Source organism: Rhinoderma darwinii, chromosome 2 (assembly GCF_050947455.1).
Source record: "Rhinoderma darwinii isolate aRhiDar2 chromosome 2, aRhiDar2.hap1, whole genome shotgun sequence".
In the NCBI taxonomy this organism is placed as follows: Eukaryota; Metazoa; Chordata; class Amphibia; order Anura; family Rhinodermatidae; genus Rhinoderma; species Rhinoderma darwinii.
Genome location: NC_134688.1, coordinates 93,953,809 through 93,981,471, shown reverse-complemented (window position 1 = coordinate 93,981,471; position 27,663 = coordinate 93,953,809). Strand labels below are relative to the sequence as shown.

Sequence of the window (27,663 nt, the reverse complement as noted above, 5' to 3'; positions counted from 1 at the left end):
CTAGTCATTAGCGGGCCTTCAGTCTAGTCATTAGCGGGCCTTCAGTCTAGTCATTAGCGGGCCTTCAGTCTAGTCATTAGCGGGCCTTCAGTCTAGTCATTAGCGGGCCTTCAGTCTAGTCATTAGCGGGCCTTCAGTCTAGTCATTAGCGGTCCATCAGTCTAGTTATTAGCGGTCCTTCAGTCTAGTTATTAGCTGTCCTTCATTCTAGTTATTAGCAGACATTTATTCTAGTTATTAGTAGGCCTTTATTCTAGTATTTTAGCCATATGTAATACCATTGATTATACAGAAACATGTCATAGTTTTGTCCTGGGACACATGCAAACACACTTAAGTATACAAACCTCAAACGTATTCTTTGTCACTCCTGAGAGGCCGTAATAACTTATCCCGCCTCCTTTGTAACTCACACAGATTTCTCCAATCTCATCTGTTTTACATAACTGCGGCACAGTTTCTGGTTTTACAATACACATTACCCCTGAAAAAGCAGAGTATCTGGAATCAGACAGGAACATGCTCTATTTTTACGTAATTATATGCTCAGTGTTACATTTTTTATGATTTTACGCTCTAAGTTTTTGTTACATCATTACAAATTTAAAGGTGGTAAAAGTAGAAAAGATTTTCCAAAAGAATGCCAACAGAGCCCATGTAAAGTCTATACATAATGAACCCTCATAAAGGTTTAAAAAAATAAAAAATAAAAAATATATATTTTTACAATTCTAACAAAAATCTACCAGACATATTTTAAGATCGACTAACTATGGCATGTATTTTACAAGGTATGAATAATCATTTACGGTCAGGCACATTGAACATACTGGTCATAGGTTTTCAAATAGAATATCAATTATTGCCATGTATAAACTATTAAAGCAGATCTGGACTCCTGGACAATATGCTGCACTATGGGAAGAATATTATGATAGGTCCGCTGGGCTATTATGCTCAAAAATATATTGTGCTGTTTGGTTAATAGTTGTGAAGACAGAATACAACAGACTCTGAGTTATGAGTCCAGTGTATTTGGGCCCGGTCCTCTGCCCACTCACCAATTACCGGCTCCTGCATATCTGCATGTACACACAGCAGCCATTAATCATTAGTGAGGGGACAGGGGGCGTGTTCTTATCAATACAGCGGACTCAAACATTAGTCCGCTGTATTCTATCTTAGCAGCTTATAACTGGACTCACCCGCTGTATTCTATCTTAGCAGCTAATAACTGGACTCACCCGCTGTATTCTATCTTAGCAGCTAATAACTGGACTCACCCGCTGTATTCTATCTTAGCAGCTAATAACTGGACTCACCCGCTGTATTCTATCTTAGCAGCTAATAACTGGACTCACCCGCTGTATTCTATCTTAGCAGCTAATAACTGGACTCACCCGCTGTATTCTATCTTAGCAGCTAATAACTGGACTCACCCGCTGTATTCTATCTTAGCAGCTAATAACTGGACTCACCCGCTGTATTCTATCTTAGCAGCTAATAACTGGACTCACCCGCTGTATTCTATCTTAGCAGCTAATAACTGGACTCACCCGCTGTATTCTATCTTAGCGGCTAATAACTGGACTCACCCCCTGTATTCTATCTTAGCAGCTAATAACTGGACTCATCCGCTGTATTCTATCTTAGCTGCTAATAACTGGACTCATCCGCTGTATTTTATCTTAGCAGCTAATAACTGGACTCATCCGCTGTATTCTATCTTAGCAGCTAATAACTGGACTCACCCTCTGTATTCTATCTTAGCAGCTCATAACTGGACTCATCCGCTGTATTCTATCTTAGCAGCTATTAACTGGACTCATCCGCTGTATTCTATCTTAGCAGCTAATAACTGGACTCGTCCGCTGTATTCTATCTTAGCAGCTAATAACTGGACTCATCCGCTGTATTCTATCTTAGCAGCTAATAACTGGACTCATCCGCTGTATTCTATCTTAGCGGCTAATAACTGGACTCATCCGCTGTATTCTATCTTAGCAGCTATTAACTGGACTCATCCGCTGTATTCTATCTTAGCAGCTAATAACTGGACTCACACCCTGTATTCTATCTTAGCAGCTAATAACTGGACTCATCCGCTGTATTCTATCTTAGCTGCTAATACAGTGGAGGAAATAAGTATTTGATCCCTTGCTAATTTTGTAAGTTTGTCCACTGTCAAAGTCATGAACAGGTCTAGAATTTTTAGGCTAGGTTAATTTTACCAGTGAGAGATAGATTATATAAAAAAAAATTTAAAAAAAAAATCACATTGTCAAAATTATATATATTTATTTGCATTATGCACAGAGAAATAAGTATTTGATCCCCTACCAACCATTAAGAGTTCAGCCTCCTCCAGGCCAGTTACACGCTCCAAATCAACTTGGTGCCTGCATTAAAGACAGCTGTCTTACATGGTCACCTGTATAAAAGACTCCTGTCCACAGACTCAATTAATCAGTCTGACTCTAACCTCTACAACATGGGCAAGACCAAAGAGCTTTCTAAGGATGTCAGGGACAAGATCATAGACCTGCACAAGGCTGGAATGGGCTACAAAACCGTAAGTAAGACGCTGGGTGAGAAGGAGACAACTGTTGGTGCAATAGTAAGAAAATAGAAGACATACAAAATGACTGTCAATCGACATCGATCTGGGGCTCCATGCAAAATCTCACCTCGTGGGGTATCCTTAATCCTGAGGAAGGTGAGAGCTCAGCCGAAAACTACACGGGGGGGGGGGGGGGACTTGTTAATGATCTCAAGGCAGCTGGGACCACAGTCACCAAGAAAACCATTGGTAACACATTACGCCGTAATGGATTAAAATCCTGCAGTGCCCGCAAGGACCCCCTGCTCAAGAAGGCACATGTACAGGCCCGTCTGAAATTTGCAAATGAACATCTGGATGATTCTGAGAGTGATTGGGAGAAGGTGCTGTGGTCAGATGAGACTAAAATTAAGCTCTTTGGCATTAACTCAACTCGCCGTTTTTGGAGGAAGAGAAATGCTGCCTATGACCCAAAGAACACCGTCCCCACTGTCAAGCATGGAGGTGGAAACATTATGTTTTGGGGGTGTTTCTCTGCTAAGGGCACAGGACTACTTCACCGCATCAATGGGAGAATGGATGGAGCCATGTACCGTCAAATCCTGAGTGACAACCTCCTTCCCTCCACCAGGACATTAAAAATGGCTCGTGGCTGGGTCTTCCAGCACGACAATTACCCGAAACATACAGCCAAGGCAACAAAGGAGTGGCTCAAAAAGAAGCACATTAAGGTCATGGAGTGGCCTAGCCAGTCTCCAGACCTTAATCCCATCGAAAACTTATGGAGGGAGCTTAAGATCCGAGTCGCCAAGCGACAGCCTCGAAATCTTAATGATTTACAGATGATCTGCAAAGAGGAGTGGGCCAAAATTCCATCTAACATGTGTGCAAACCTCATCATCAACTACAAAAAACGTCTGACTGCTGTGCTTGCCAACAAGGGTTTTGCCACCAAGTATCAAGTCTTGTTTGCCAAAGGGATCAAATACTTATTTCTCTGTGCACAATGCAAATAAATATATATAATTTTGACAATGTGATTTTTTTTTTATATAATCTATCTCTCACTGGTAAAATTAACCTAGCCTAAAAATTCTAGACTGTTCATGTCTTTGACAGTGGGCAAACTTACAAAATCAGCAAGGGATCAAATACTTATTTCCTTCACTGTAACTGGACTTATCCACTGTATTCTATCTTAGCAGCTAATAACTGGACTCACCCGCTGTATTTTATCTTAGCAGCTCATAACTGGACTCATCCGCTGTATTCTATCTTAGCAGCTATTAACTGGACTTATCCGCTGTATTCTATCTTAGCAGCTATTAACCACTTTAATAGCCTAGTGGACCTATCATTATAATATGCTGCCCTTAAATAGTGCCACATATAGTAATGACTGATCTGCTTTGAGCACTGATAAATCATTTTTAACAAAAAAAATGTCATGTATACGGCTAGTTTAAACCACATATTGAGACAATATTAATGCCCAGACTTACCTCCAGGCATCACATGTCCGACATCTTGCACCGTTAGAGCGGAGTTCTTATCCTCCGTGTTTACACGGATAACGCCATAACTCAACCCACTCATAGACAATATAGCTCTTCCAGGCAGTGGCGCCCCAGGGATCCCAGGTCTTAATTAAAAATAAAATTCATCCAATAAGTAGAAATGACATGTGATGGTTAATATGTACTTATGCATAAATTGAAGATGTAGATTTATGTAGTTTTTGCACTAAACCACAAAGAATTGAAAGAACATACAAATAATATAGTATACAAACCAAAAAGAGCTTCAACATTTTTATTAGGTTTGATCCCTACGGCTGCTCATTCAGATGATCGTATTTGTAGTCCATGTGACAGCCGTCAAAACAACGGCCATCACACGGACTCATGTACTTCAATCAGGCCTTTCACACAACCGTTATTTCAACGGAGCGTGTGAAGGGTCTGCGAAAGAATAGGACATGTCCTATTTTTTTTGCGCTTCACGCATCCCTCCATAGACTCAAGTCTTTGGGGGATGTGATATCTCGTCCCGCATTGGTGCAGCACAGATGCACCGTGGATGTGAAAAACTGCAGTTTTTCACGTCCGAAGTTGGCTAAATTCGTCTAAATGTAGCCTAAGATTACATGCACATTGTTGCGTAATTTGATGTGGAAAATCTACATTAGAACCGCAGGTATACAAAGGTAATTCCGCAGGTAAAATCAGTACTTTAGGTCCGGTTTTTACATTTTGATGTGGAAATAGGTGCAGTATTAATGCTGCGGATTTTGGCGCTTTACTCGAAGATGAAAACGCAAGATAAATTGACATGCTGCGGATTTTCAAATATACAGCGCATGTGAATTTAGGTGCAGAAACATTCCACAACTTGTATGTAGATCAGATTACTTGAAATCTCATTTACTTTGCAGGTACTGTATTACGCCGGCAAATCCGCACGGAATACGCATCGCTTGCATGTAGCCTAAAGCTGGCGGTCATTAGAGACTGGCCTATTGTTAGGGACATGCTGTTTACGGATCTTAACTATGTACCGTTGACTACGGTTAGTAAGGATAGTAACTGTCCAGTTCGAAATTAAGGGCCAAATTCAACTGGTTGCCAGACTGGCATTGAGATTAAAAAAAAGGGAAGCAGTCTGTATTTCTAAAGCCATGACTTACATATCTCAGCTGGGTACATACATTACACTTCATTAAAAAGTAATCAAGACCCTCTATAAATGTGATCAATATTAGTATCTTTCTTAACTATACCTTCGGATGGCTACGGTCATGGCTTCTGGTGACGTGGCACATGGACAAATCGCTTCAGGCTTAAGACCATAATTTTGAAACAAACTCAGGAAAGCATCACAGGATGAAACGGACCCTGTACAAAATAAAAATAAAAAACACAGAAATAAAGTTCATTAAAGAGTTATAAAGTGTAATGGGTTATATAATGTAATGCAGTCTGCAATGCTCTCTGCTCTAGTTTAGCATCTCTTTTATTGTACATACAATTTCCAATATACAGTATGTGGGTTTGTGCTTTAAAGGGGTTGTCCTGTCAGGACAACACTTTTTAATATGCCTTGTTAGGGCATATACACATCGTAGAAGGAAGGTCCTCGATTGAAGCCTTCGTTTACAAGACAGAACAGAGAGCCGCTGGAAAGAGCGGACTTGTCACAACCAGGTATTAAACAATTGCAATTCATCCAAAAGTGAACATGCAATACCATTTATCGAAATCTACGGGTGTGTGGCCGTGGATGGACATCCGGCATTCAACTAAGCTGGGATGGCTTTGTTTTGAGAAAGGGTTATTCAGATGGGATAACCCTTTTAATAAGGGCTTTTTCACACGGCGTTAAAAAAACCCCGGTGTAAACGTTTCAAATACGCTAGCGTTTTTTTGACGCATTGTGTGCGCTTTCTGCAGTTTTTTTTGTTGCGCAATTAGGACTCCCATTTAGGACCTGTCCACACGGCACTAAAAAAAAACGTTGTATAAATGTGTAAGAAAACGCTAGCATTTTTGTAAAGCGCTTTTTTAACCTACAGGCGTTTTTTCATCACGTTTTGGCATGTAACTAGGACTTCCATTGACTATGGGAATTAGGCGTGCTGACGCTTCTTTTTTTACGCAACGTTCTTTTAAACACTGATTTATGTCAATGGAAAGCTTTTAAATAGTGTATTAATGAAATTTTTCAGTGCGTTTTACGTGCCGAAAAACACGTCAAATATACGCCATGTGAACAGGCCCTAATAGAACATGAATATGTATAGAATTATGGCATCTTAAGACTTTTACAATAGTGGCAAAACCTCAAGTACAACCTTGAGACATAAACAAGTATCAACAATCCCTAGTGAATATTGTGGTTTAGCTCTTTGTAATCTGGTTCTCATAACCATAAAACACAATGACACTTACATGGATTGGCTCCATCTGTTACAATGAGCATTCGAAGCGAGGCCAAACTGATATCCTTCTGTTCTCGATGTGCAATCATTGCCCAGTGCAAGTCCCTGCACTTCACTACAGCAACCCTGGCTGAAAGGCAAGAAACAACAAAGACGTATTCATGGCTTTATCACTGTACTGTACATCATAAAGAATATCGATTTCCTTCGTCTCTTGGTTCCAACAGAACAAAAATCAACTTAAATGACAAGTTATCAGCGCCACATCATTTACACAATTGCGGAAGTAAAAATAAATCACTCGTGATGAAGAATGGAATTTGCGGAAAATTGCCAGCGTTGTCTTCCAGGTTCTAACATAATAAACGGACAAGAGCTTTATCCATCAACACGACAAATACCGTATATATCAGATCTCTTTTTACTACATCTACAGCACTTCATTTACCCCACGGTCGACAAACGAACATGCGGCCCACTTCATCTTGTACTAGAGAGATCCCCTGCATTCCTGAGCTCATATGAACAAGTATCACAGATGATGAAAATAGGACATATTACCTTCCCAGGTAGATTATGTATTAAAGGATTGTCTCATGAAGTCAGCTACGGTCCATATACCACAATAGGGCATCTGGACATCAAAGACGGGGGTCGCCCATTCAGGACTCCCTTATAGGAGCCTGAACGGAGAGACACTCTATACATCTGAATGGCTCTCATGTAATGCAATTGCTCTGAAGCAAATGCTGCAGGGGAGATGCCCAGCTGGTCACGGCTTCCACCGGCAACTCAGCTTTTTGCTGTAAGCGGGACGATCAGCTGATCAGCGGTGGCAGTATTTTGAATGTGAGAGGATTGAATATATTACTTGAGGCAATCACTAAAAAAAATAATTAAAAAATGTGGAAGAGTTTATGCAGCCCGGGGCAGCAGCTTAAAGGAAGGGTGTCGTGAAAAAAAATAATTTATATTAATTTGCCTTTAGTGTTTTATTAAAATAAATTTTGTTTATTTGCGTGTTTGTGGTTTACTTTTTTTTTTCTTCTAACTTTTTCTGGACTATGGGGGCTGCCATTTTTTTTTCATCTCTGTATGTGTCGATTAACGACACATACAGAGATGGAATACGGCACATACATCCCCATAGAGAATGCGAACGAAGCCGTTCGCATTCACTATGGTGTACGCCGTCTGTGTGGGAACGGCGCATGCGCCGCTCCCACACAGTCCAAATGGAAGGTCTTCGGCCGAGCGATATCCGGCGCCATTTTCTTGTGGACCAGAAGCCGCAGCCCGACAGTAAGACGACTACTTCCGGTCGCGGCTTCCGGACATGTAATTAGAAGCAAGCACTAGGAGCGGATGGAGCGGCGGCTGGAGCAAGTAAGTTATGTTTGTGTATATACGTGTTTTAGTGTGTGATTACCACTGTACGTAAGCCTACTACACTGTGTATTCGCTCAATTCACATTCAATTCCCTCCTTTCTCCTGGCACTAGGCAGGATAAGGGAGGGGGGATTGTTTGAGGACGCTAGAGCGAGTGTGTCTTCTCAAATTTTGCAGCATAAAGCAATGTGGTTGCTTTACCACATGCCAATGCTGCAATTTTGGGAATTGCTCCCTCTAGTGACTAGCACAGGGAAATGTTATAAATTAGAATCTAATTTATAATATTTCCTGACTTGTGAAAAAATTAGAACAATGTCTAATCATGTATATAATAACGGTTTAACTGAAAAAAAAAAAAAAAAATATTTCAAGCGACACATTCCTTTTAAACCCTTGACTAGTATAAAGAATGATACATAGGCTATTACGTCACCACAGTGCACTTCATAACACTATATTTTATATAGCAAAGGAACCTATAAGAGCCATTGTATCTAAGCAAACATTAAGTACACTTTTATTAAAAACAAAAATCATTATAGCTGAAAACAGTCTGTCGTTGAAAGTGATCAGCCACTTCGATCATGATCATTGGTTTATTGCCAATACACCCACCCCTCAACATTGATATTGCAACACCAAGAAAGGCAAGCCGTAAGGTTATGCAAATCGAGAAAGTAACAGGTGTCGCTAAATTCTGCAAATGATCAGATTTCCAAGCACCTAGCTCCAATCTGTGGCACGTGGGAGGGACATAGAAGCCAGATTGAAAGATAGTAGCCACATGAAACCTCAAAAATCAGGTTGAGTGGTGTGGGATGATGGTGTAATGCCTCTTGCTCGTCGATGTGCCAGTTATCGCTACTCGTCGCAAACTGAGAGGGACAGAATCCTTGAACTGAGAGCTTAGATTATTACTCCAACGGATCGCTACGAACGTAGGCCGAGATGTCAGCACTGTTCAACATTGCATGTCCCAAACAACGAACGGGAATGACAACAAGGTGCGCGGAGGCGGACCTCTCCAAGTACGGATTGTCTGATTGGAAGAATGGCGCCTAGTGATCCATTCTGTCCAGCAAGTGAAATTTGATGTCACATCCCAAGCCTAGGGTAGCAACCAGTGTCGACACAAACCATTAGAAGGCGTTTGCACGACATTGGGCTATGAGCCAGACGTCCAGCTACAAATGTTTCAATGACCACACTCCACCGCTCTCAAAGGCTATCTTTGTGCACAGCAAGACGGCAATGGAGGTTTTTCCTCTTCAGCGAGAAGTCCCGCTTTTTTCTCGGATGCAATGATAGCCGGATATTGTTCTGGAGAACACGTGGGCAACGCCATGAAGAGTCCTTCATAAGGGAACGTCACACCGGTCCTACTCCTGGGATTATGGTGTGGGATGCATAATGTACAGTAGCCGGACCCCTCTAGTCTTCATTTCAGGTACACTAACAGCTCAGCGTTACATTGATTTGGTTGTGGAGCCAGTGGTACGCCCATTTTTCCAAAGTGTCCCAGAAGCCGTTCTTTAACGGAACGCTAGGCCACATGTTGCTTGTGCTACTGTGAGTAGCCTGCGTGGCCTAATCGTGCTACCATGGCCTGCAGTGTCTCCAGACTTGTCCCCCATCGAGCACATCTGGGACGTCATTGGTCAGCAATTGCAAAGGGAGAGGCCAGCAGCCAATCTTGATGATTTGCGTGTCCAAGTACATTCAGCGTGGCATAACATTCCTCAGACAACCATTAATAACCTCACTTGATATCATGCCAAGGTGTGTAAGTACGTGTATTTCTGCGTGTGGCGCTCATACTCGATACTGAATAAGTCAAGATGTTTGGAATATCTTGTTTCCATTTTTTTATTATTTGCATATCATTAACAAGTGTAACGACCCTGTGATTTCCACAATTCCAAAACTTTTCCTTTTTGGTGTTGCAATTTCAGTTCTGTTCTGAGAAGGTCCAAAAACATTTACATACATGTGTGTAAATAATAATAGTAGCTTATATAGAATCTGCACTTTTATAAAAATTTGTCCGTTTGGTCCATTAAGAAAACTGCAGGAAATATTCAAAAGTTTTATGCCAAAGATTATGACCATGTGCACTTATTGTTATATAGTAGATTACCTTTATTTGCATGGACTCTCTGCACCCAAGATAATGGACATGCTTTCATCACCGAGTACGGAACACTGATTGTGTGCATTTTGTTTACTACATTCTAGGGGGAAAAAATAGAAAATAAAAATATTACCATTATTAACTACGGTTATGTTCACATCTGCGTCGGTGGCTCCGTTCATAGCCTCCGTCCCAGATTCCGTCAAAAGGACGGCCACCTCGGTGAAACCCAACGGACTGCAATGTAAGTCAAATCTGATTCTGCGTTGTGTCTTCTTTTATTAATGGAAGCGACAACACATGTGAACAAAGTCTTAAATCGTCAAACATGTTATTTGGATTTTTGCCATGTATTTTTTTCATATACCTACAACAACATGTGGCACCTGGACCATACTCACAATAAAGATGTTACCCAAGACTTGGCCCACAGAGTGTGTCCCAGCTACTGCTATGTCGCATAATGTCAGTATGTGACATGGGTGCAGTGAGGACGCCCTTTTTGTGCAATGTATGGGAGGGGAGGTTATCCCGTTTACATTGCTCCCTTTTTTAAATGCCCTACATCATAGATTAGGGGGATGTGGAGGGGGTGGGTTCTAGCTGAGGCAAAGCTTTTGGCATAACTTTTTATATTATAACAAAATGGACATCATTGCTCTGTTCTCCCTGCAGCTGCTGATCAGGGGAAGCTTCACACAACATTGGAGAAGCACCAAAAGTATGAACAGAGTTTAAAACCATACAACTGCTTGATATTCGTACAAGGTGATAATTCCATGTTAGAATCCAAATTTCCTTTATAAAAGCAATCCTAAAATATATTATTATAAGACAAACTTGTGAAAAAAAACATCTGAAAAGGGTTATAGTGTTCCAATCAGAAAGAAACATTAACCACTACTGTGCTCAAGCTATTACCAAGCCACATTGCCAAGTGCCATCTTCTCTTAGTCCAAGGTACAAGGTCTAAATTGATGAAACACAGACATTGCATGTGGGAAACTGTAGAGGTATTAACATTGATGGGTCTTACCGTTAGTATGCCATGCCAGAGACCAGCATCCCTCTTAAAATCGAGGACATTTACCATGGTTTCACCTAAATAAGGAACACAATTTTACATGAATGATCATACGGTTTTCATCATCATCACCTAGTGTACTGTAGTGGTACTATAGAGGTTCTCATCATATTAATGGTTTCAATGGGTTGTTATGCTCATGATATGTTAGTCAATCTGATCAAAAGATAGCAGCCAAAATATTATTAATACAAAACACATAAAAAAAATGTCTTATATGAACACCCACCTTCTGTATAATTACAAGATTGGGAAAGAGCTTGACAATGAGACAGCATTGCTATTCGAGAAACTGCAACTCCCATCACGCTGCCTTCTTTACTTGTTTTATACTGCAAAACAATGTATGAGGTCATTAATACGTAAGATCAAAGGAGTGAAAAGTAAACTAATATATATATATATATATATATATATATATATATATATATATATAAATATATATATCTCTATCACACACATACACACACTCTAATACTCTAATGCCGGTCAAGATCTGAACTGCTGGAGAGAACAAGAATAACGAAGCTTGAAGTCTTAAATGGACCATAAGGCTACGTTCACACAGAGTTTTTTTGCAGGTGGTAAAATCTGCCTCAAAATTCATTCAGGAATGCACTCTTTGCCGCATTTCTTGTGGCGTTTTCCGGCCGCAGCCATTGAGCGCCGCGGGCATAAAACGCAGCGAAAATCGCTTTCTCAGCCTCCCATTGAGGTCAATGGAGGGTCAGAGATGGAAACGCCTGAAAAAGGGCATGACGCTTTTTCCCGTTAGCGTTTTTTCCGCTTACGGGGAAAAAAAAGCCTTGCCTCCCATTGAAATCATTTTCAGATGTTCTTTGACGCGGTTTCCGACGTGATTCCCACTTCAAAAACAGCGCCAAAAACTCAGTGTAATCATACCCTAACTTTACAGACAGCTTATGCTAATCTAATAGTATTCGCTTTATATCAACTTTGTAATTTACTTACTGTTAAAATATTTTTTTTTCTACATGAAAATTCTGTGTGCATTTACTGCCACTGGGTGCCTCCCTTTCTGTAATCTGCTGTCCACCCCGTTGTCAAGCAAAATCCATCCCTAATTACAGGGTAGGTGAGACGGATTGCAGGACGTGAGAGTATTTATTTTAAAAGCCTGCCCATAGAAATCTATGGAGAGGGGAGGGGGAGGAGCATAGAGACGCAGACACATTGCCCAAGTCTAGAGAGGGAAAGGGGAGCAGGAGGGGGGAGCAAGAAAAGAGAGGAGACTTGGGCTGCTGGTAAGAGTTATATGTCACCTCAGAGCTGGATTCTCAGCTACACTGCTCAGTTCTGATGTATAATCTCGGTCATGCTACTGTAGCGTCTATATATGTGATAAATAAAGATAGGAGAGTAGGACTCTACTCTTCTCTATATGCAGTATATAGAAGACATGATAGCTGTCAGGCTCTGCCCACTAGCTCAGAGACAACCAAGAATTAGATATAGAGCCTGCAGAGAGGGAAACTGCTAAAGAAAGCAGGACACGTGTCACAACGGCAAGAAATCCGGTTATTCCTCATGTGGACACATGACAGATTATTCTGAAAAGTCATCTGAAAAGATAGGTATGCTTTAACAACAGGCTGGTCAATATTACACTTTTAAAGGCGATGTTAATCTTCGTAAACCCATTTTTTTATTGTTCTAATGAATCTACAAAAAAAAGTTACGCAACTTAGCTAGTAGCTTTAATTAGAAAGATCGTGTTTTTGTCGGTTCATATGAAGACTTTTAGGTCTCCATGGTAACAGACCTCAAACAAACTGTGTGTAGTCCCGCTATAATATTCCAATCCATCTCTCTCCTAGTTCTTGCTAACCTACAAAATGTACATTAGTAAAAAGTATGGGATAGCTAGAAGGTAGTATAACTGCAGAATCAGACTGCACAGTGTTTGTTTGTAGTCTGGTACCATGGAGACCAACAGGTCTGCATAGGAGCTGCAGACCGTAAATTCTAGGCAATTTTTAATTTAGGCTCTTTTCAAAGTTGATTAATTTGAGTTACATTTGAACAATACAAAAAAATATGTCCAAATGTTTACATAGCCTATAAAAATAAAAGTTCACTTCCATGTATTTGTATATGCCCACTTGCAATATTGTGGCATTAAACAATTTTGTCAACTTTGCGTCTTACTACTATCATGTTTTTTTTTATTATAGAAAAATTATTAAAGATTTAAAATGGTGGAAAAAGGGAAATCGCTTCAGAGGCGGGGCAAGGAAAGCAAATCTAGTAATTATAAATTATAATAATTCGAAAAAAAACCCATAATTAATCTTCGCTACTTCAAGAGGCTCTGTCACCACATTATAAGTGCCCTATCTCCTACATAAGGAGATGGGCGCTATAATGTAGGTGACAGTAATGCTATTTAAAAAAACGATCTGTTTTCACCACTTTATTAGCGATTTTAGATTTATGCTAATGAGTTGCTTAATGCCCAAGTGGGCGTGTTTTTACTTTAGACCAAGTGGGCGTTGTACAGAGGAGTGTATGACGCTGACCAATCAGCGTCATGCACTCCTCTCCATTCATTTAGGCAGCGCATAGGGATCCTATTAGATCCTTATGTGCTGTCTTATACTAACACATTAACAATACTGAAGTGTTTAGACAGTGAATAGACATTCCATGGGATGTCTATTCACAATCTCTGCACTTCGTTACTCTGTCTGTGGTAGTTACAGCAGAGGAAGCGTAATCTCGTTGTAACCTGTCATCTACAGCGTAATCTCGCGAGATTACGCTTCCTCTGCTGTAACTACCACAGCCAGAGTAACGAAGTGCAAAGATTGTGAATAGACATCCCGTGGAATGTCTATTCACTGTCTAAACACTTCAGTATCGTTAATGTGTTAGTATAACACCGCACGTACTGATCTAAAAGGATCCCTATGCGCTGCCTAAATTAATGGAGAGGAGTGACTGATGCTGATTGGTCAGCGTCATACACTCCCCTGTACAACGCCCACTTGGTCTAAAGTAAAAACACGCCCACTTGGGCATTAAGCAACTCATTAGCATAAATCTAAAATCGCTAATAAAGTGGTGAAAACAGATCGTTTTTTTAAATAAAAAGCATTACTGTCACCTACATTATAGCGCCCATCTCCTCATGTAGGAGATACGGCACTTATAATGTGGTGACAGAGCGTCTTTAAAGCGACTTAAGACATGCCCAGCCAAGTCACACTGTGGGATCCATAGGAGACAGATATAATTGCCAAATATTTGCAGAAGTTGCAGTCTGTAACAATAGAAATGATTCTCCCTTTATCAATGACAGCTGTAAGTGAGACTGATGAATTTTTAGAGACACTTTGTAGACAAGTGATGACGCTGTAGAAGCCGGTGTGTGTGGGAAGAAGACTTACCAGTTCCTCCCTCTAATGAGCAACAAATGTTAATTATTCAGGGATAGACCAATTCTAGCCTAGAATGTATCTTAGAAAAATAAATATCTATCACATTGCAGTCAGATCTTCTATCATGATTTACAAAATTAAAAGGGTATTCCGGTTGTAGCAAATAAAGTTTATTCTTTGTATAATGAAAAGTTATACAATTTTCTAATATACATTCTGTATCAATTCCTCATGATTTTCAAGATTTCTGCTTGCTGTGATTCTATAGGAACCTTCATTATTTTCTTCCAGGGGAAATACATCCTGGTCATGTGATGGACACACAGATGGACGGCTCATTACAGTAAGCGTGTGTTTTAGAGTTCTGTCCTGTAACGAATCATACAACTCTGTATCCATCACATGACCAGGACAGATTTGTATCCACTGAATGTAAACATTCAAGGTTCCTATTATATAACCGCAAGCAAAGATCTTGAAAATAGTGAGGCTCTTTAATATAAAGGATTTGCTGTTCATTGTGTCCTGTTTACTAAGTAAAAATAAAAAGGTTCCTATGGAATGCCATTTTGCGAAGAGACAGCATATACCTTAAAGAGGCTCTGTCACCACATTATAAGTGCCCTATCTCCTACATAAGGAGATGGGCGCTATAATGTAGGTGACAGCTGTGCTTTTTATTTAAAAAAAACGATCTATTTTCACAACGTTAGGGGTATGTTCACACGGCAGCGTCCGTAACGGCTGAAATTACGGGGATGTTTTCAGGAGGAAACATCCCAGTAATTTCAGCCGTAACGGCATGTGCAGGCGCTTGAACGCCGCGTCCATTACGGACGTAATTGGCGCTGCTTTTCATTGGAGTCAATGAATAACGGCTCCAATTACGCCCAAAGAAGTGACAGGTCACTTCTTTGACGCGGGCGTCTATTTACGCGCCGTCATTACGTCCGTAATTAGTGCGTGTGAACATACCCTTGGAGCGATTTTGGTTTATGCTAATGAGTTGCTTAATGCCCAAGTGGGCGTATTTTTACTTTTGACCAAGTGGGCGTTGTACAGGGGAGTGTATGACGCTGACCAATCAGCATCATGCACTCCTCTCCATTCATTTACACAGCAGAATCGCGTTCTTACTAGAACATGATCTGCAGCCGCATACACAGCGATTCTGCTTGATTAACGTTAATCCAGTGTCCTGATAATGAATACACATGACCATCCAGCCTGGACGTCATGTGTACTCAGAATCCTGACACTTCTGAATCTTTTCTCTGAGATTTCAGCAACGGAAACGAAATCTCGTTTACCTCCGTGATCTCGCGAGATTTCGTATCTGTTGCTGGAATCTCACAGAAAAGATTCAGAAGCGTCAGGATTCTGAGTAAACATGACGTCCAGGCTGGATGGTCATGTGTATTCATTATCAGGACACTGGATTAATGTTAATCAAGCAGAATCGCTGTGTATGTGGCTGCAGATCATGTTCTAGTAAGAACGCGATTCTGCTGTCTAAATGAATGGAGAGGAGTGCATGATGCTGATTGGTCAGCGTCATACACTCCTCTGTACAACGCCCACTTGGTCGAAAGTAAAAATACGCCCACTTGGGCATTAAAGAGGCTCTGTCACCAGATTTTGCAACCCCTATCTGCTATTGCAGCAGATAGGCGCTGCAATGTAGATTACAGTAACGTTTTTATTTTTAAAAAACGAGCATTTTTGGCCAAGTTATGACCATTTTTGTAGTTATGCAAATGAGGCTTGCAAAAGTCCAAGTGGGTGTGTTTAAAAGTAAAAGTCCAAGTGGGCGTGTATTATGTGCGTACATCGGGGCGTTTTTAATACTTTCACTAGCTGGGCGCTCTGAAGAGAAGTAACATCCTCTTCTCTTCAGAACGCCCAGCTTCTGACAGTGCAGACATAGCAGTGTTCTCGAGAGATCACGCTGTGACGTCACTCACAGGTCCTGCATCGTGTCAGACGAGCGAGGACACCGGCACCAGAGGCTACAGTTGATTCTGCAGCAGCATCAGCGTTTGCAGGTAAGTCGATCTTACCTGCAAACGCTGATGCTGCTGCAGAATCAACTGAAGCCTCTGGTGCCGATGTGGCCGTCACGATGCAGGACCTGTGAGTGACGTCACAGATCTGCACTGTCAGAAGCTGGGCGTTCTGAAGAGAAGAGGATGTTACTTCTCTTCAGAGCGCCCAGCTAGTGAAAGTATTAAAAACGCCCCGATGTACGCACATAATACACGCCCACTTGGACTTTTACTTTTAAACACACCCACTTGGACTTTTGCAAGCCTCATTTGCATAACTACAAAAATGGTCATAACTTGGCCAAAAATGCTCGTTTTTTAAAAATAAAAACGTTACTCTTATCTACATTGCAGCGCCTATCTGCTGCAATAGCAGATAGGGGTTGCAAAATCTGGTGACAGAGCCTCTTTAAGCAACTCATTAGCATAAACCAAAATCGCTCCTAACGTTGTGAAAATAGATCGTTTTTTTAAATAAAAAGCATTACTGTCACCTACATTATAGCGTCGATCTCCTTATGTAGGAGATAGGGCACTTATAATGTGGTGACAGAGCCTCTTTAAGAACTTAAGTCCCCGCTATGCAGGCAGTCTTGAACAGCTGCTAATCTGCTTGTCTCTACAGAGGATTTTGATGCTTGCTTTGTAGTAAGTAATATTATATTTTCTTTTTTTTTCATACAGAATGTAATGTATTGTATACAAAGCAAAGCAAATATAGTAAGAAACAAAGTAAACTGTCCCATTTTACTCAGTGACTAAAACATTGTACAGGATGTAGGGAATTAAATAGAAACGAAACGTTCAAACTTTTAATATGTCACAGAGACATATCAAAAGTTTGAATCTGTGGGGGTCCAGGTGCGGAGACCCCCACCGTTGCTGAAACCAAGGTGCAAAAGCGCTCCGCTGAGCACATTGTTTATTCGGCAGTGGTCAGCGCTCATCATTAGACTAGAGACAGCTTATATAGAACATCTATGTGAGCTCTTCAGCTTGACAGGGAGCACCAATCACAGCAGAAGGTGCAGGACGCTCAGCTTAGCGCTTCTGCACCTTTGTTTCAGCAATGGTGGGGGTCTAAGCACCCGGACCCCCACAGATCCAAACTTTTGATATGTCTCTATGACATATAAAAAGTTTAATGAAAGTGTAGTCACTCTTTAAATAGAACAATTGACATTAAAAACAAATCTCATTTAAGAATTTTACTAGACTTAATACCTCAATATATGCAGGTTCTGCGCCAGCTACTTGGATGTGTGGTTGCCAGTCCTTTGGTGCCTTGGACAGGTATCTGGAATCAGTCACAACCCACTTGAGCTTTGGCCATCCTATAGAAAGATATGTGAATATTGAGCCCCAGACTATGGAATTGAAGACTTTATCTAAGCACCTGTATCTCCTTTTTGTAGAGGTTTATCTACTTCTGAGCATGTTACCAGATTTTACAGCAAGACTACCAATCTAAAGCGATGTTTGAGGCCGTGGCTACAAAGAGTCTTTTCGTAGCATAATTATTACCATTTTAACTATGGAACTATATGCCATGTTCAGATGTAGCAAATGTGCTGTGCAGTTATCCAAACCCCATTCACACATAGCGAAAAAATTCTGCCCGGGATGTCTGGACGTAGCCTAAGGCCGAATACAGACGAACGTGAGCGTTTTGCGCCCGCACAAAACGCATGTGTTTTTCACGCGTGGCAGCAGTGTGACAGCTCCGTGTGTCCTGTTCATATGGATGCACGGCTGCGTGCTTTTCGCACAGCCGCCATCTTTATGACACTCCGTTTGGATGTTTGTAAACAGAAAAGCACGTGGTGCTTTTCTGTTTACATTCATTCTTTTACTGTTGTTGCGCGAATAACGTGCGTCCCACGGAAGTACTTCCGTGGGGCATGCGTGATTTTCACACACCCATTGACTTCAATGGGTGCGTGATGCGCGAAAAACGCCTGAATATAGAACATGTCGTGAGTTTTACGTAGCGGACTCACGCTGCGCAAAACTCACGGACTGTCTGCACTGCCCCATAGACTTGTATAGGTCCATGCGAGCCGTGTGAAAACCACGCGGGCTGCACGGACGCAAATTTAGTTCGTCTGAATCTGGCCTAAGTATTCCTCTGCACTGCAACAGTAGCTCAATAGTTACAATTGAAAAGTTGAACTACAAAAAATCTCTATGTAACTCCAGCCGAGAAGGTATAAGGGGGGTGGAAGCTTATGTTGGGAAAACCATGGGTTAAAGAGGCTCTGTCATCAGATTATAAGTGCCCTATCGCCTACATAATCTGATCGGCGCTGTAATGTAGATAACAGTGGTTTTTATTTTGAAAAACAACCAATTTTGAGCAAGTTATAAACTATATACTTTTTACCAACTGGGCGTTGTACAGAGGAGTGTATGAGGCTGACCAATCAGTGACCAATCAGCATCATACACTTCTCATTGTTCCAGCCCAGCTTCTTTCACTGCACAATCACAATGTAACAATGGGCTACAACAATGAGAAGTGTATGACGCGGATTGGTCACTGATTGGTCAGCGTCATACACTCCTCTGTACAACGCCCAGTTGGTAAAAAGTAAAAAACACACCCAGTTGTCTATTAAGAAACTAATTAGAAAAAATCTAAAATTGTTTATAACTTGCTCAAAAATTATCGTTTTTCAAAATAAAAACCACTGCTGTTATCTACATTAAAGCGCCGATCGGATTATGTAGGAGATGGGGCACTTATAATCTAGTGACAGAGCCTCTTTAAATCACTGCCCATTAGAAAAATATCTTAAGCCATAAAAAAAAGGAAAATCTTGTATATACATTTATACATTTATTTTTGTGTCTGCCTCAAAGGTTTCTTGTGAAATACTCTGATTAATAACACCATTTAAAGGGAAGGTGTCACGAAAAATATTTTTTTTATATGTTATTGCTTTTAGTATGTTATTAAAAGAAATTTTATTTATTAGTGTGTTTTACTTTTTTCTTTCTTTTACTTCTCTATGGGGGCTGCTATTTTTTTTTCCATCGATTAACGACACATACAGAGATGGAATACGGCACATACATCCCCATAGTGAATCCGAACGGGAGCCGTTCCATTCACTATAGCGTACGCCGTCTGTGTGGGAACGGCGCATGCGCCGCTCCCACACAGTCCAAAAGGAAAGCCTTCAGCAGAGCGACATCCGGCGCCATTTTCATGTGGACCGGAAGCCGCTGCCGGACAGTAATATGACTACTTCCGGTCGGGGCTTCCGTCCATATGTTCAGAAGCAAGGACTAGGAGCGGAGGCGGCAGGAGCAGGTAAGTTATGTTTGTGTATGTTCGTGTTATACTGTGTGATTACCACTGTATCTAGCCTCCTACACTGTGCATTCGCTCAAACAATGGCGGCACACAGTGTAGGAGGTTTGAACATTCAACCCCCTCCTTTCTCCTGGCACTAGCCAGGATAACAGAGGGGGGATTGTTTGAGGACACTAGAGCGAGTGTGTCTTCTCCAATTTTGCAGCATAAAGCAATGAGGTTGCTTTACCACATGCAATGCTGCAATTTTGGAAATTGCTCCCTCTAGTGACCAGCACATGGAAAGGTTATAAATTAGAATCTAAGTTATAATATTTCCTGACTTGTGAAAAAATGAAAACAATTAGAACAATTTGTAATCATTTATATACTAACAGTTTAACTAAAAAAAATATATATATTTTTCTAGTGACACATTCCCTTTAAACTAGAACACTCCACGAAAAACAACTGAAAAAGTTTTTCCCCACAGAGACAGTGTGACTAAGGAATTTAATTATGGAAAGAATTTTAATGATTTCTATTCATTTCAGTACTTCATGAATTCAAGTTATAATATGTAAATAAAACATTGGAGCTAATGTATTCTGGGGAGAAAAAAAATCTAGTGGCTCACCCTTGAATTGCACAATTTCCCCATTCTGTGTTTTTGGCAGTCCTTTTAGGCAAACCTCAGTGGTAAGAGCAAGCTTCACACCACAGCTTCCCAGCAGGAAACCAATCTGATGCCCACCAGCATCCTGTTTATGAAGGAGAGACAAGGAAAGTCAAATGGGCATAATTCTCAGCGTTGTGACTCACATAACACTGCGTTTTTAGCTATTGAACATGAAACAAAACAAAAATATTGATACAAATAATTTAAGGATATCTAATACTATAAATGAAAAAAATCCATTAAACTAAAAGCTATTTAAAAAAAAAATAATAATAAAAAAAAATAAAAATAAAAAAAAAATTACCAATGAAACAATAATTCCTGTATGTAAATTGGCAAAATGATTGTATTATGTTAAAAAAAATGACCAGGTTAAAATCTATCTGCTATATGTTCTGTTTGGTATAAATGGGGTCCATCAAAGAAAGTTTAACTAGGGATTTATATTGATGTGATGCAACGATTCTAATTTTAGTATAATATCTGTGTGTAAATGGCCGGATGAGTGTACTGATAGCGAATGATCGGAATGACACCGCGGCCTATGACTGTGTCTGGCTCTAGAAAACTTTGGACATGTCATTGAGACACGTCAGAAGTTTGAATCAAGGGGGTCCATGAACTTGTACTTTTACTGTACCCCAAAAAAAGGGGCCTCTGGTGCACGGATTTTAACAGGATTTTTTAACAAGGAAAAAAAATCTTCTTTCAAGCAATTGGTAGAGGTCCCAGCTCAGGGACCACCACTGATGTGGACTTCTGACATTAAAACTGGAGGTATTCTTTAAATATAAACAATTTGTACAAAAGCTGATATGTAAAACTGTGGTTTGTTTTTTTTTTGGTTGTTTTTTTTTTTTGTTGGGGGGGGGGGGTGAGTATGGAGCAGGCTAAATGTCAGAGCCAGCTCCATACGATGCGGGTGTCAGCTGTGCATTACACCTGACACCTCGCACTTACAGCCAGGATCGGAGATAACTCTGATCCTGGTGGTTTAACTACTTCGATGCCGCGGTCAATAGCGACTGCATCATCTAAGCCGCTAGAAAGGGACAGGAAGCCCCCTCTGTCACTCCATCATCCCCACAATGGTGCAACGATCGCTTGTGAAAGTCTGCTTGTTTAATCTGCAATACTAGACGCAACCCAAAGACAGGTGGGGCGTGGTTTCTGGAAGAAAGCAGCCATGTTTTTTTTAAATCGTGTACAACCCATTTAAGAACTCCATGAATACCTTTTTGTGGATATTCTGATCCACACAAAGTCTTTTCACACATCACTGTTCTCCCTGATTTTAATCAGTAACAGTGCAACCCCGAAAGTGCGACCACATGTGGCACAGCGTATTTTATAAAATAATATTGTTTAGTTGAGGAGATGACCGTGTACATTTCCTAAGGACGCTTGCAGCAATTAGCTTTACAGTAATAAAAAGGCCCAGACTACATTATATATTCAATTATTCAAGAAAAAGTCTTGAACATGAATTATGAATAGCTTCACTTTCACTCTATGTCATTCTCTCATTTACTGGAATTAAATTTTTAGGCACAATTACTGGCAAATGTCAAAAGGGCCAAGGGAAGTCTGCATTGAAATAGTCACCGGAGATTGATGGCCTGAGAATCTGTCCAACATTACTTTAAATTTTATCGTTACCTTTCTAGTAAGAGGTACCTCAATCGGCACTGGAATGACTTCTGCCAGGAGACAGCCGTAAAAAGCAACCATAAACATGACTGGATCATTATTGGGATAAACCAGGGCCACCTGAAAGAAGGCAATTCATGAGAAGATCTGCAGTACAGTAAATCAATTACTAGTTATACAAGCTAAGCATCTAGATATACAAGTCAATTCATTATATAAAAAGTTTTTTCAAGTGAAACTTCAGAAAAAAACTGAAAATTGAGAAAAGATCAATGTCCCATCACCTAAAATCTTAACCGAGGTCCTCTAGTGTGATGAGAGGTTCTTCTGGTATTCCTCCTCACAAGATGACAACTAAAGTGACGGCATGTAGTGCTGTCATGGTGTGCCCCATCCTTAAAAATGCACTACCCCTGCTGAATACCGTAATATCTAGCAGAAGGGTACTTGAGAGGACAAGGCTGGCCATGACACGACTTAGCTTAGGTCCACGGAGTCTGAACAAAGTGGTGTCATGAGGCTTCAGCCGCAGGCCAGGAGGGATGCCAATTACGTTTTTTGGGGTGTGGGAAAACCAGAAATGAAAGATAATATTTTTATTGGCCGATCCCTTTATAATGATTGATAACTTAAAATCTCTATGTTTAGGCAGAACAGAATAGCAAAAGTGCGCCATGGTTCCAGAGAACAACGCCAAACTTAAAACAGCTTGGAGTGATAATGTTATCAGCATCTGAACAAAAAGCATGGAGAGATGGTTGTAAATATCATTTTATTCTGAATCCACAACTAATTTTGTCTAAACAAACATTGAATGATGTCACAGACATATATTATTATTACATACATTCAATTATTCGAAGATTTCTATACCACAGTGCTGTTCAAGCATATGACATTACAAGGGCCCAATACGGTTTGAAAACAATGACAATGTCTACATAAAGAGGGGCACAAAAAAAGCCATATCTGTTCATGTAAATGGACATAACAAATGAAAATGATATTGGTAACAACAGTTAATATAAACTGTACATTATGGCATGATATAACAATGTTGAAATAGAGTGGGCAGTAGAACCCACTATATGGCCTCAAAGTGCTGAATAGTACCATGGAAGGTCTACTTTATTAGCGTTTTAAGTTCATAAAAGTTGTGTTGGCATAAAATGTGCAGGTACAATGCATAAAACAGATTTAGACAGGTGTGCACTGAATGCATAGTGTGACTTGGTGGATAGTATTTGTCATGTCCGCTCTAAAAATATTTTGTAAAAAGAAGATACTCATCCAATGGATGTAAATGCCGGCAGTGATAAGACAAGAAGACAGACACAAAGAAAACATAAAACACAATATTATCACATGTAATGAGAATACACAACAAGTAACAGGGATACAAATATATTTTTAGGCAGGCTAATGCAAAAGGCCATTTTAGAACGACCTGCTGACATGGGCCAATAAGACATCTGTCAGTTCTCAGACTCCTTGAGACGTTTGTCAGGAAATCGACATCATATCCCTGTGACATTAGATTAACCAATGAAATACAGTCTAACGCTTCTTTTCCACTGTACTAAAGGCGGCCATACAATTTCAATAGCTTTAAAGAGACTGTCACCACATTATAAGTGCCGTATCTCCTACATAAGGAGATGGGCGCTATAATGTAGGTGACAGTAATGCTTTTTATTTAAAAAAACTATCTTTTTGTACCACTTTATTAGAGATTTTGATTTATGCTATTGAGTTTCTTAATGCCCAAGTGGGTGTGTTTTTACTTTCGACCAAGTGGGCGTTGTACAGAGGAGTGTATGACGCTGACCAATCGGCATCATGCACTCCTCTCCACCATTTACACAGCAGCATCGTGTTCTTACTAGAACGCGATGTGCAGCCACATACACAGACATTAACGTTAATCAAGTGTCCAGATAATGAATATACATGCCCTCCAGCCTGGACGTCATGTGTATTCAGAATACTGACATTTCTGAATCTTTTCTGTGAGATTTACAGCAAGGGAAACGAAATCTCGTTTACCTCGTAATCTCGCGAGATTACGTGTGGCTTGCTGCAATCTCACAGAAAAGATTCAGAAGTGTCAGGATTCTGAATACACATGACGTCCAGGCTGGAGGTAATGTATATTCATTATCAGGACACTTGATTAACGTTAATGTCTGTGTATGTGGCTGCACATCGTGTTCTAGCAAGAACGTGATGCTGCTGTGTAAATGAATGGAGAGGAGTGTATGACGCTGACTGGTCACTGATTGGTCAGCGTCATACACTCTGTACAATGCCCACTTGGTCGAAAGTAAAAACACGCCCACTTGGGCATTAAGAAACTCATAAGCATAAAGCTAAAAATCGCTAATAAAGTGGTTTCAAATAGATTATTTTTCTAAATTAAAAGCATTACTGTCACCTACATTATAGCGCCGATCTCCTTATATAGGAGATAGGGCACTTATAATGTGGTGACAGAGCCTCTTTAAAGAGGCTCTGTCACCAGATTATCAAATCCCTATCTCCTATTGAATGTGATGGGCGCTGCAATGTAGATAACAGTAAAGTTTCTTTTTTTTTGAAAAACTATGATTTTTGCCAAAGTTATGAGCAATTTTATATTTATGCAAAGGAGCTTTTCAATGGACAACTGGGCGTGTTTTCTCATTTTACCAACTAGGCGTGTATTGTGTTTTTACCAACTGGGCGTTGTGAATAGAAGTGTATGACGCTGACAAATCAGCATCATACACTTCTCATCGTTCCCACCCAGCTTCTTTCACAGCAGACACAGCGTGACGTCACCCATAGGTCCTTCAACCTTGTCGTGGGACAAAGAAGATACATCGGCTCCAGGCGTCCAAAAGGTTAATATGCTCGTCTCTAGGGAGTTTGCTATGCTTACCTGCACATGGAGATGCTGCTGCAAATTCAACTCTATCCTCTGACGCCTGGAGCTGATGTGTCTTCTCTCTTCCGACGCCAAGGTTGAAGGACCTGTGGGTGACGTCGCGCTGTTTGTCTGATGTGAAAGAAGCTGGCTGGGAATGATGACGTCACCCACAGGCCCTTCAACCTTGGCGTCGGAAGAGAGAAGACACATCAGCTCCAGGCGTCAGAGGATAGAGTTGAATTTGCAGCAGCATCTCTATGTGCAGGTAAGCATAGCAAACTCCCTAGAGACGAGCATATTAACCATTTGGACGCCTGGAGCCGATGTATCTTTGTTTTTTATGTTTTGCAGCGTTTGCACAATAAAATCACTTCTTTATAAAATAATTTATTTTCTGTGTCACCATATTCTGAGAGCCGTAACTTTTTTATTTTTCAGTCAAAAAAGCGGTGTAATGGCTTGTTTTTTGCGGGACGGGTTGTAATTTTTATTGGTAATATTTTCTGGTACATGCGACTTTTTGATCACTTTTTATTCTATATTTTGGGAGGGGTGATCACAAAAAAAAAAAATAGTGATTCTGGCATTGTTTTTAGTTTGTTTTTTTGCTGACCGTGCGGTAACAATAACATTATAGTTTTATAGATTGGGTCGTTACGAACGCGGGGATACCAAATATGTGTGTTGTTTTTTAACGTTTTCATTTTTTCCCTATAATAAGAGACTTATTATAGGAAAAAAAGATCTTTATTTTTACACTTTTGTAAAACATTTTATTAACTTTTTTTTTTTACTTTCTTCTTTACTTTTTACTCTTTCTTTTTTTTACTTGCAGCTCTGATCGCTGTTAGAATACATTACACTACCTAGGTAGTGTAACGTATTCCAACTGTCAGTGTGACGTCACAGTCACTCTGACGGTTAGTCTACGAGGACCAGCCAGAGGCTGATCCTCATAGGCTTCCGTACATGGCAGACCCGGAGGCCGTTGTCTGGCCCCCGGGTGCCATCACAAGCATCAGCAGCCCCCACAATTGCATGGGGACTGCTGATGTGCTACAAACCCCCTACATGCGGAGATCGCAATCGAGCCCCGCATGTAACAGGTTAATTGCCTAAATCAGCGGCAATGAGCCGCTGATCGGCAACAGTGGAGTGTCAGCTATGAGGAACAGCTGACCTCCCGGTTCCCGATGCACACTGTCACCGACACGGTCATCGACCGTGTGCATCGCGAACGGCAGTGACGTCCTGTGACTCTGACAGGAAGTCTATCAGGAGGCTGGCCCTGATAGGCTTCCGTACATGGCAGACACGGAGGCCATTATTTGTCATCTGGTCGCCATGCTAGCCATCTGCAAACCTCACGACTTCATTGTGAGGTCTGCCGATGTGCTAGAAACCCCTGAATGCAGTGATTGCAATCGATCACAGCAATTAAGGGGTTAATTGCCAAAATCAGCGGAAATAAGCCGCTGATCGGCATACAGTGGAGTGTCAGCTGTCAGGGACAGCTAGACTTCCGGTTCCCGGTGCGCACTGTCGCTGACCGTGTGCACCGGGAACTACGCAGTAACTGTACGTCCCCGTGCGCTAAGACACTGGCGACATGGACGTACAGTTGTGTCGTGGTGCGCCTAGGGGTTAAATGAGCACCGAGCAAAAATACACCTTGTCCATCATCGCTCGTATGCCCTCCTCAAACGGAGCAATGATCGTTAGTATGGAGACAAACCATTGTTACTATGATTCGTCCCCATGCATTTGCATCACGTCAGCAGAACATCTCCTTGCCCCCACAGGGAGATGTGCTGCTTACTGGCGACCATTTTTTGGCCACATAAAAGATGCGATTAGCCGACAAACAAGCGTTTGCTCATTCATCGGCTGATCTTTGCCATGTTTACACAGGGCAATGATAAGGGAATGAGTGTTCATATGAACACTTGTTCACCCGATCATTGGCCCGTGTAAAAGGGCCTTTACTACCACAGCTACATTATAATTCAATTTGGCATATATAATATCCCGCTAGTAGATTTCTGGGCACAGAGGACAATGATAATTCAGCACTCCAAAGGAGGAATCGTTTTTAAGTAAAAAGAGCAATAAAAGAGACCAAAAATAAATGAATAAATAAATTTGCATCCAAACATAAAAGCAAAGTGTGACTTTACCCTATCCCCTGGTTTCAGTCCCTGCTCATTTTTGGTCCCCAGTTTGTTAAGAAGGGTATAAGCCAGTCTCACACTTCTCGTCCATAATTTCCCTGAAATATGAAAAAAATTATTTTAAATATACATTGCAAAAACACACAGCATACAACTTTGTACTACAATGAATCTGGCTGCAGTATGCTCCTACTTTTGGTGGTTGCAGGCAGCCCTAATTTTATAATTTAAGAAGATTTGGAGAAGTATAAGAAAAATATAGTTCCGACATGTATAAAGATTCTAAAATATAAAATAGAATGTTGGACCTAAAAATGACATTGTATTAAAAGACGAACATTCCCTTTGGCTTGTTTGTAAATGTGTGTGATGAAATGCAGATGACTTATGGGTTTTATGATTTTTT

General features: G+C 40.7%; 1 protein-coding gene across 2 annotated transcripts in view; it reads right to left on the bottom strand.

The window, feature by feature from the left end:
- The window catches only part of DIP2B (disco interacting protein 2 homolog B), a 222,923-nt gene that overhangs the window by 45,369 nt on the left and 149,891 nt on the right, over positions 1-27,663 (bottom strand). The window contains exons 9-19 of one of the 2 annotated variants that reach the window (XM_075851921.1): positions 27,264-27,355; positions 22,188-22,298; positions 20,487-20,610; positions 17,776-17,885; positions 11,335-11,437; positions 11,058-11,122; positions 10,028-10,121; positions 6,508-6,627; positions 5,340-5,454; positions 4,063-4,202; positions 348-484 (exon numbers count right to left, since the gene is read on the bottom strand). In XM_075851921.1, coding sequence (XP_075708036.1) covers positions 348-484; positions 4,063-4,202; positions 5,340-5,454; positions 6,508-6,627; positions 10,028-10,121; positions 11,058-11,122; positions 11,335-11,437; positions 17,776-17,885; positions 20,487-20,610; positions 22,188-22,298; positions 27,264-27,355 — 1,211 coding nt within the window. The remainder of the gene's footprint in view (positions 1-347; positions 485-4,062; positions 4,203-5,339; positions 5,455-6,507; positions 6,628-10,027; positions 10,122-11,057; positions 11,123-11,334; positions 11,438-17,775; positions 17,886-20,486; positions 20,611-22,187; positions 22,299-27,263; positions 27,356-27,663) is intronic. The other variant, XM_075851922.1, reaches the window with a different exon arrangement.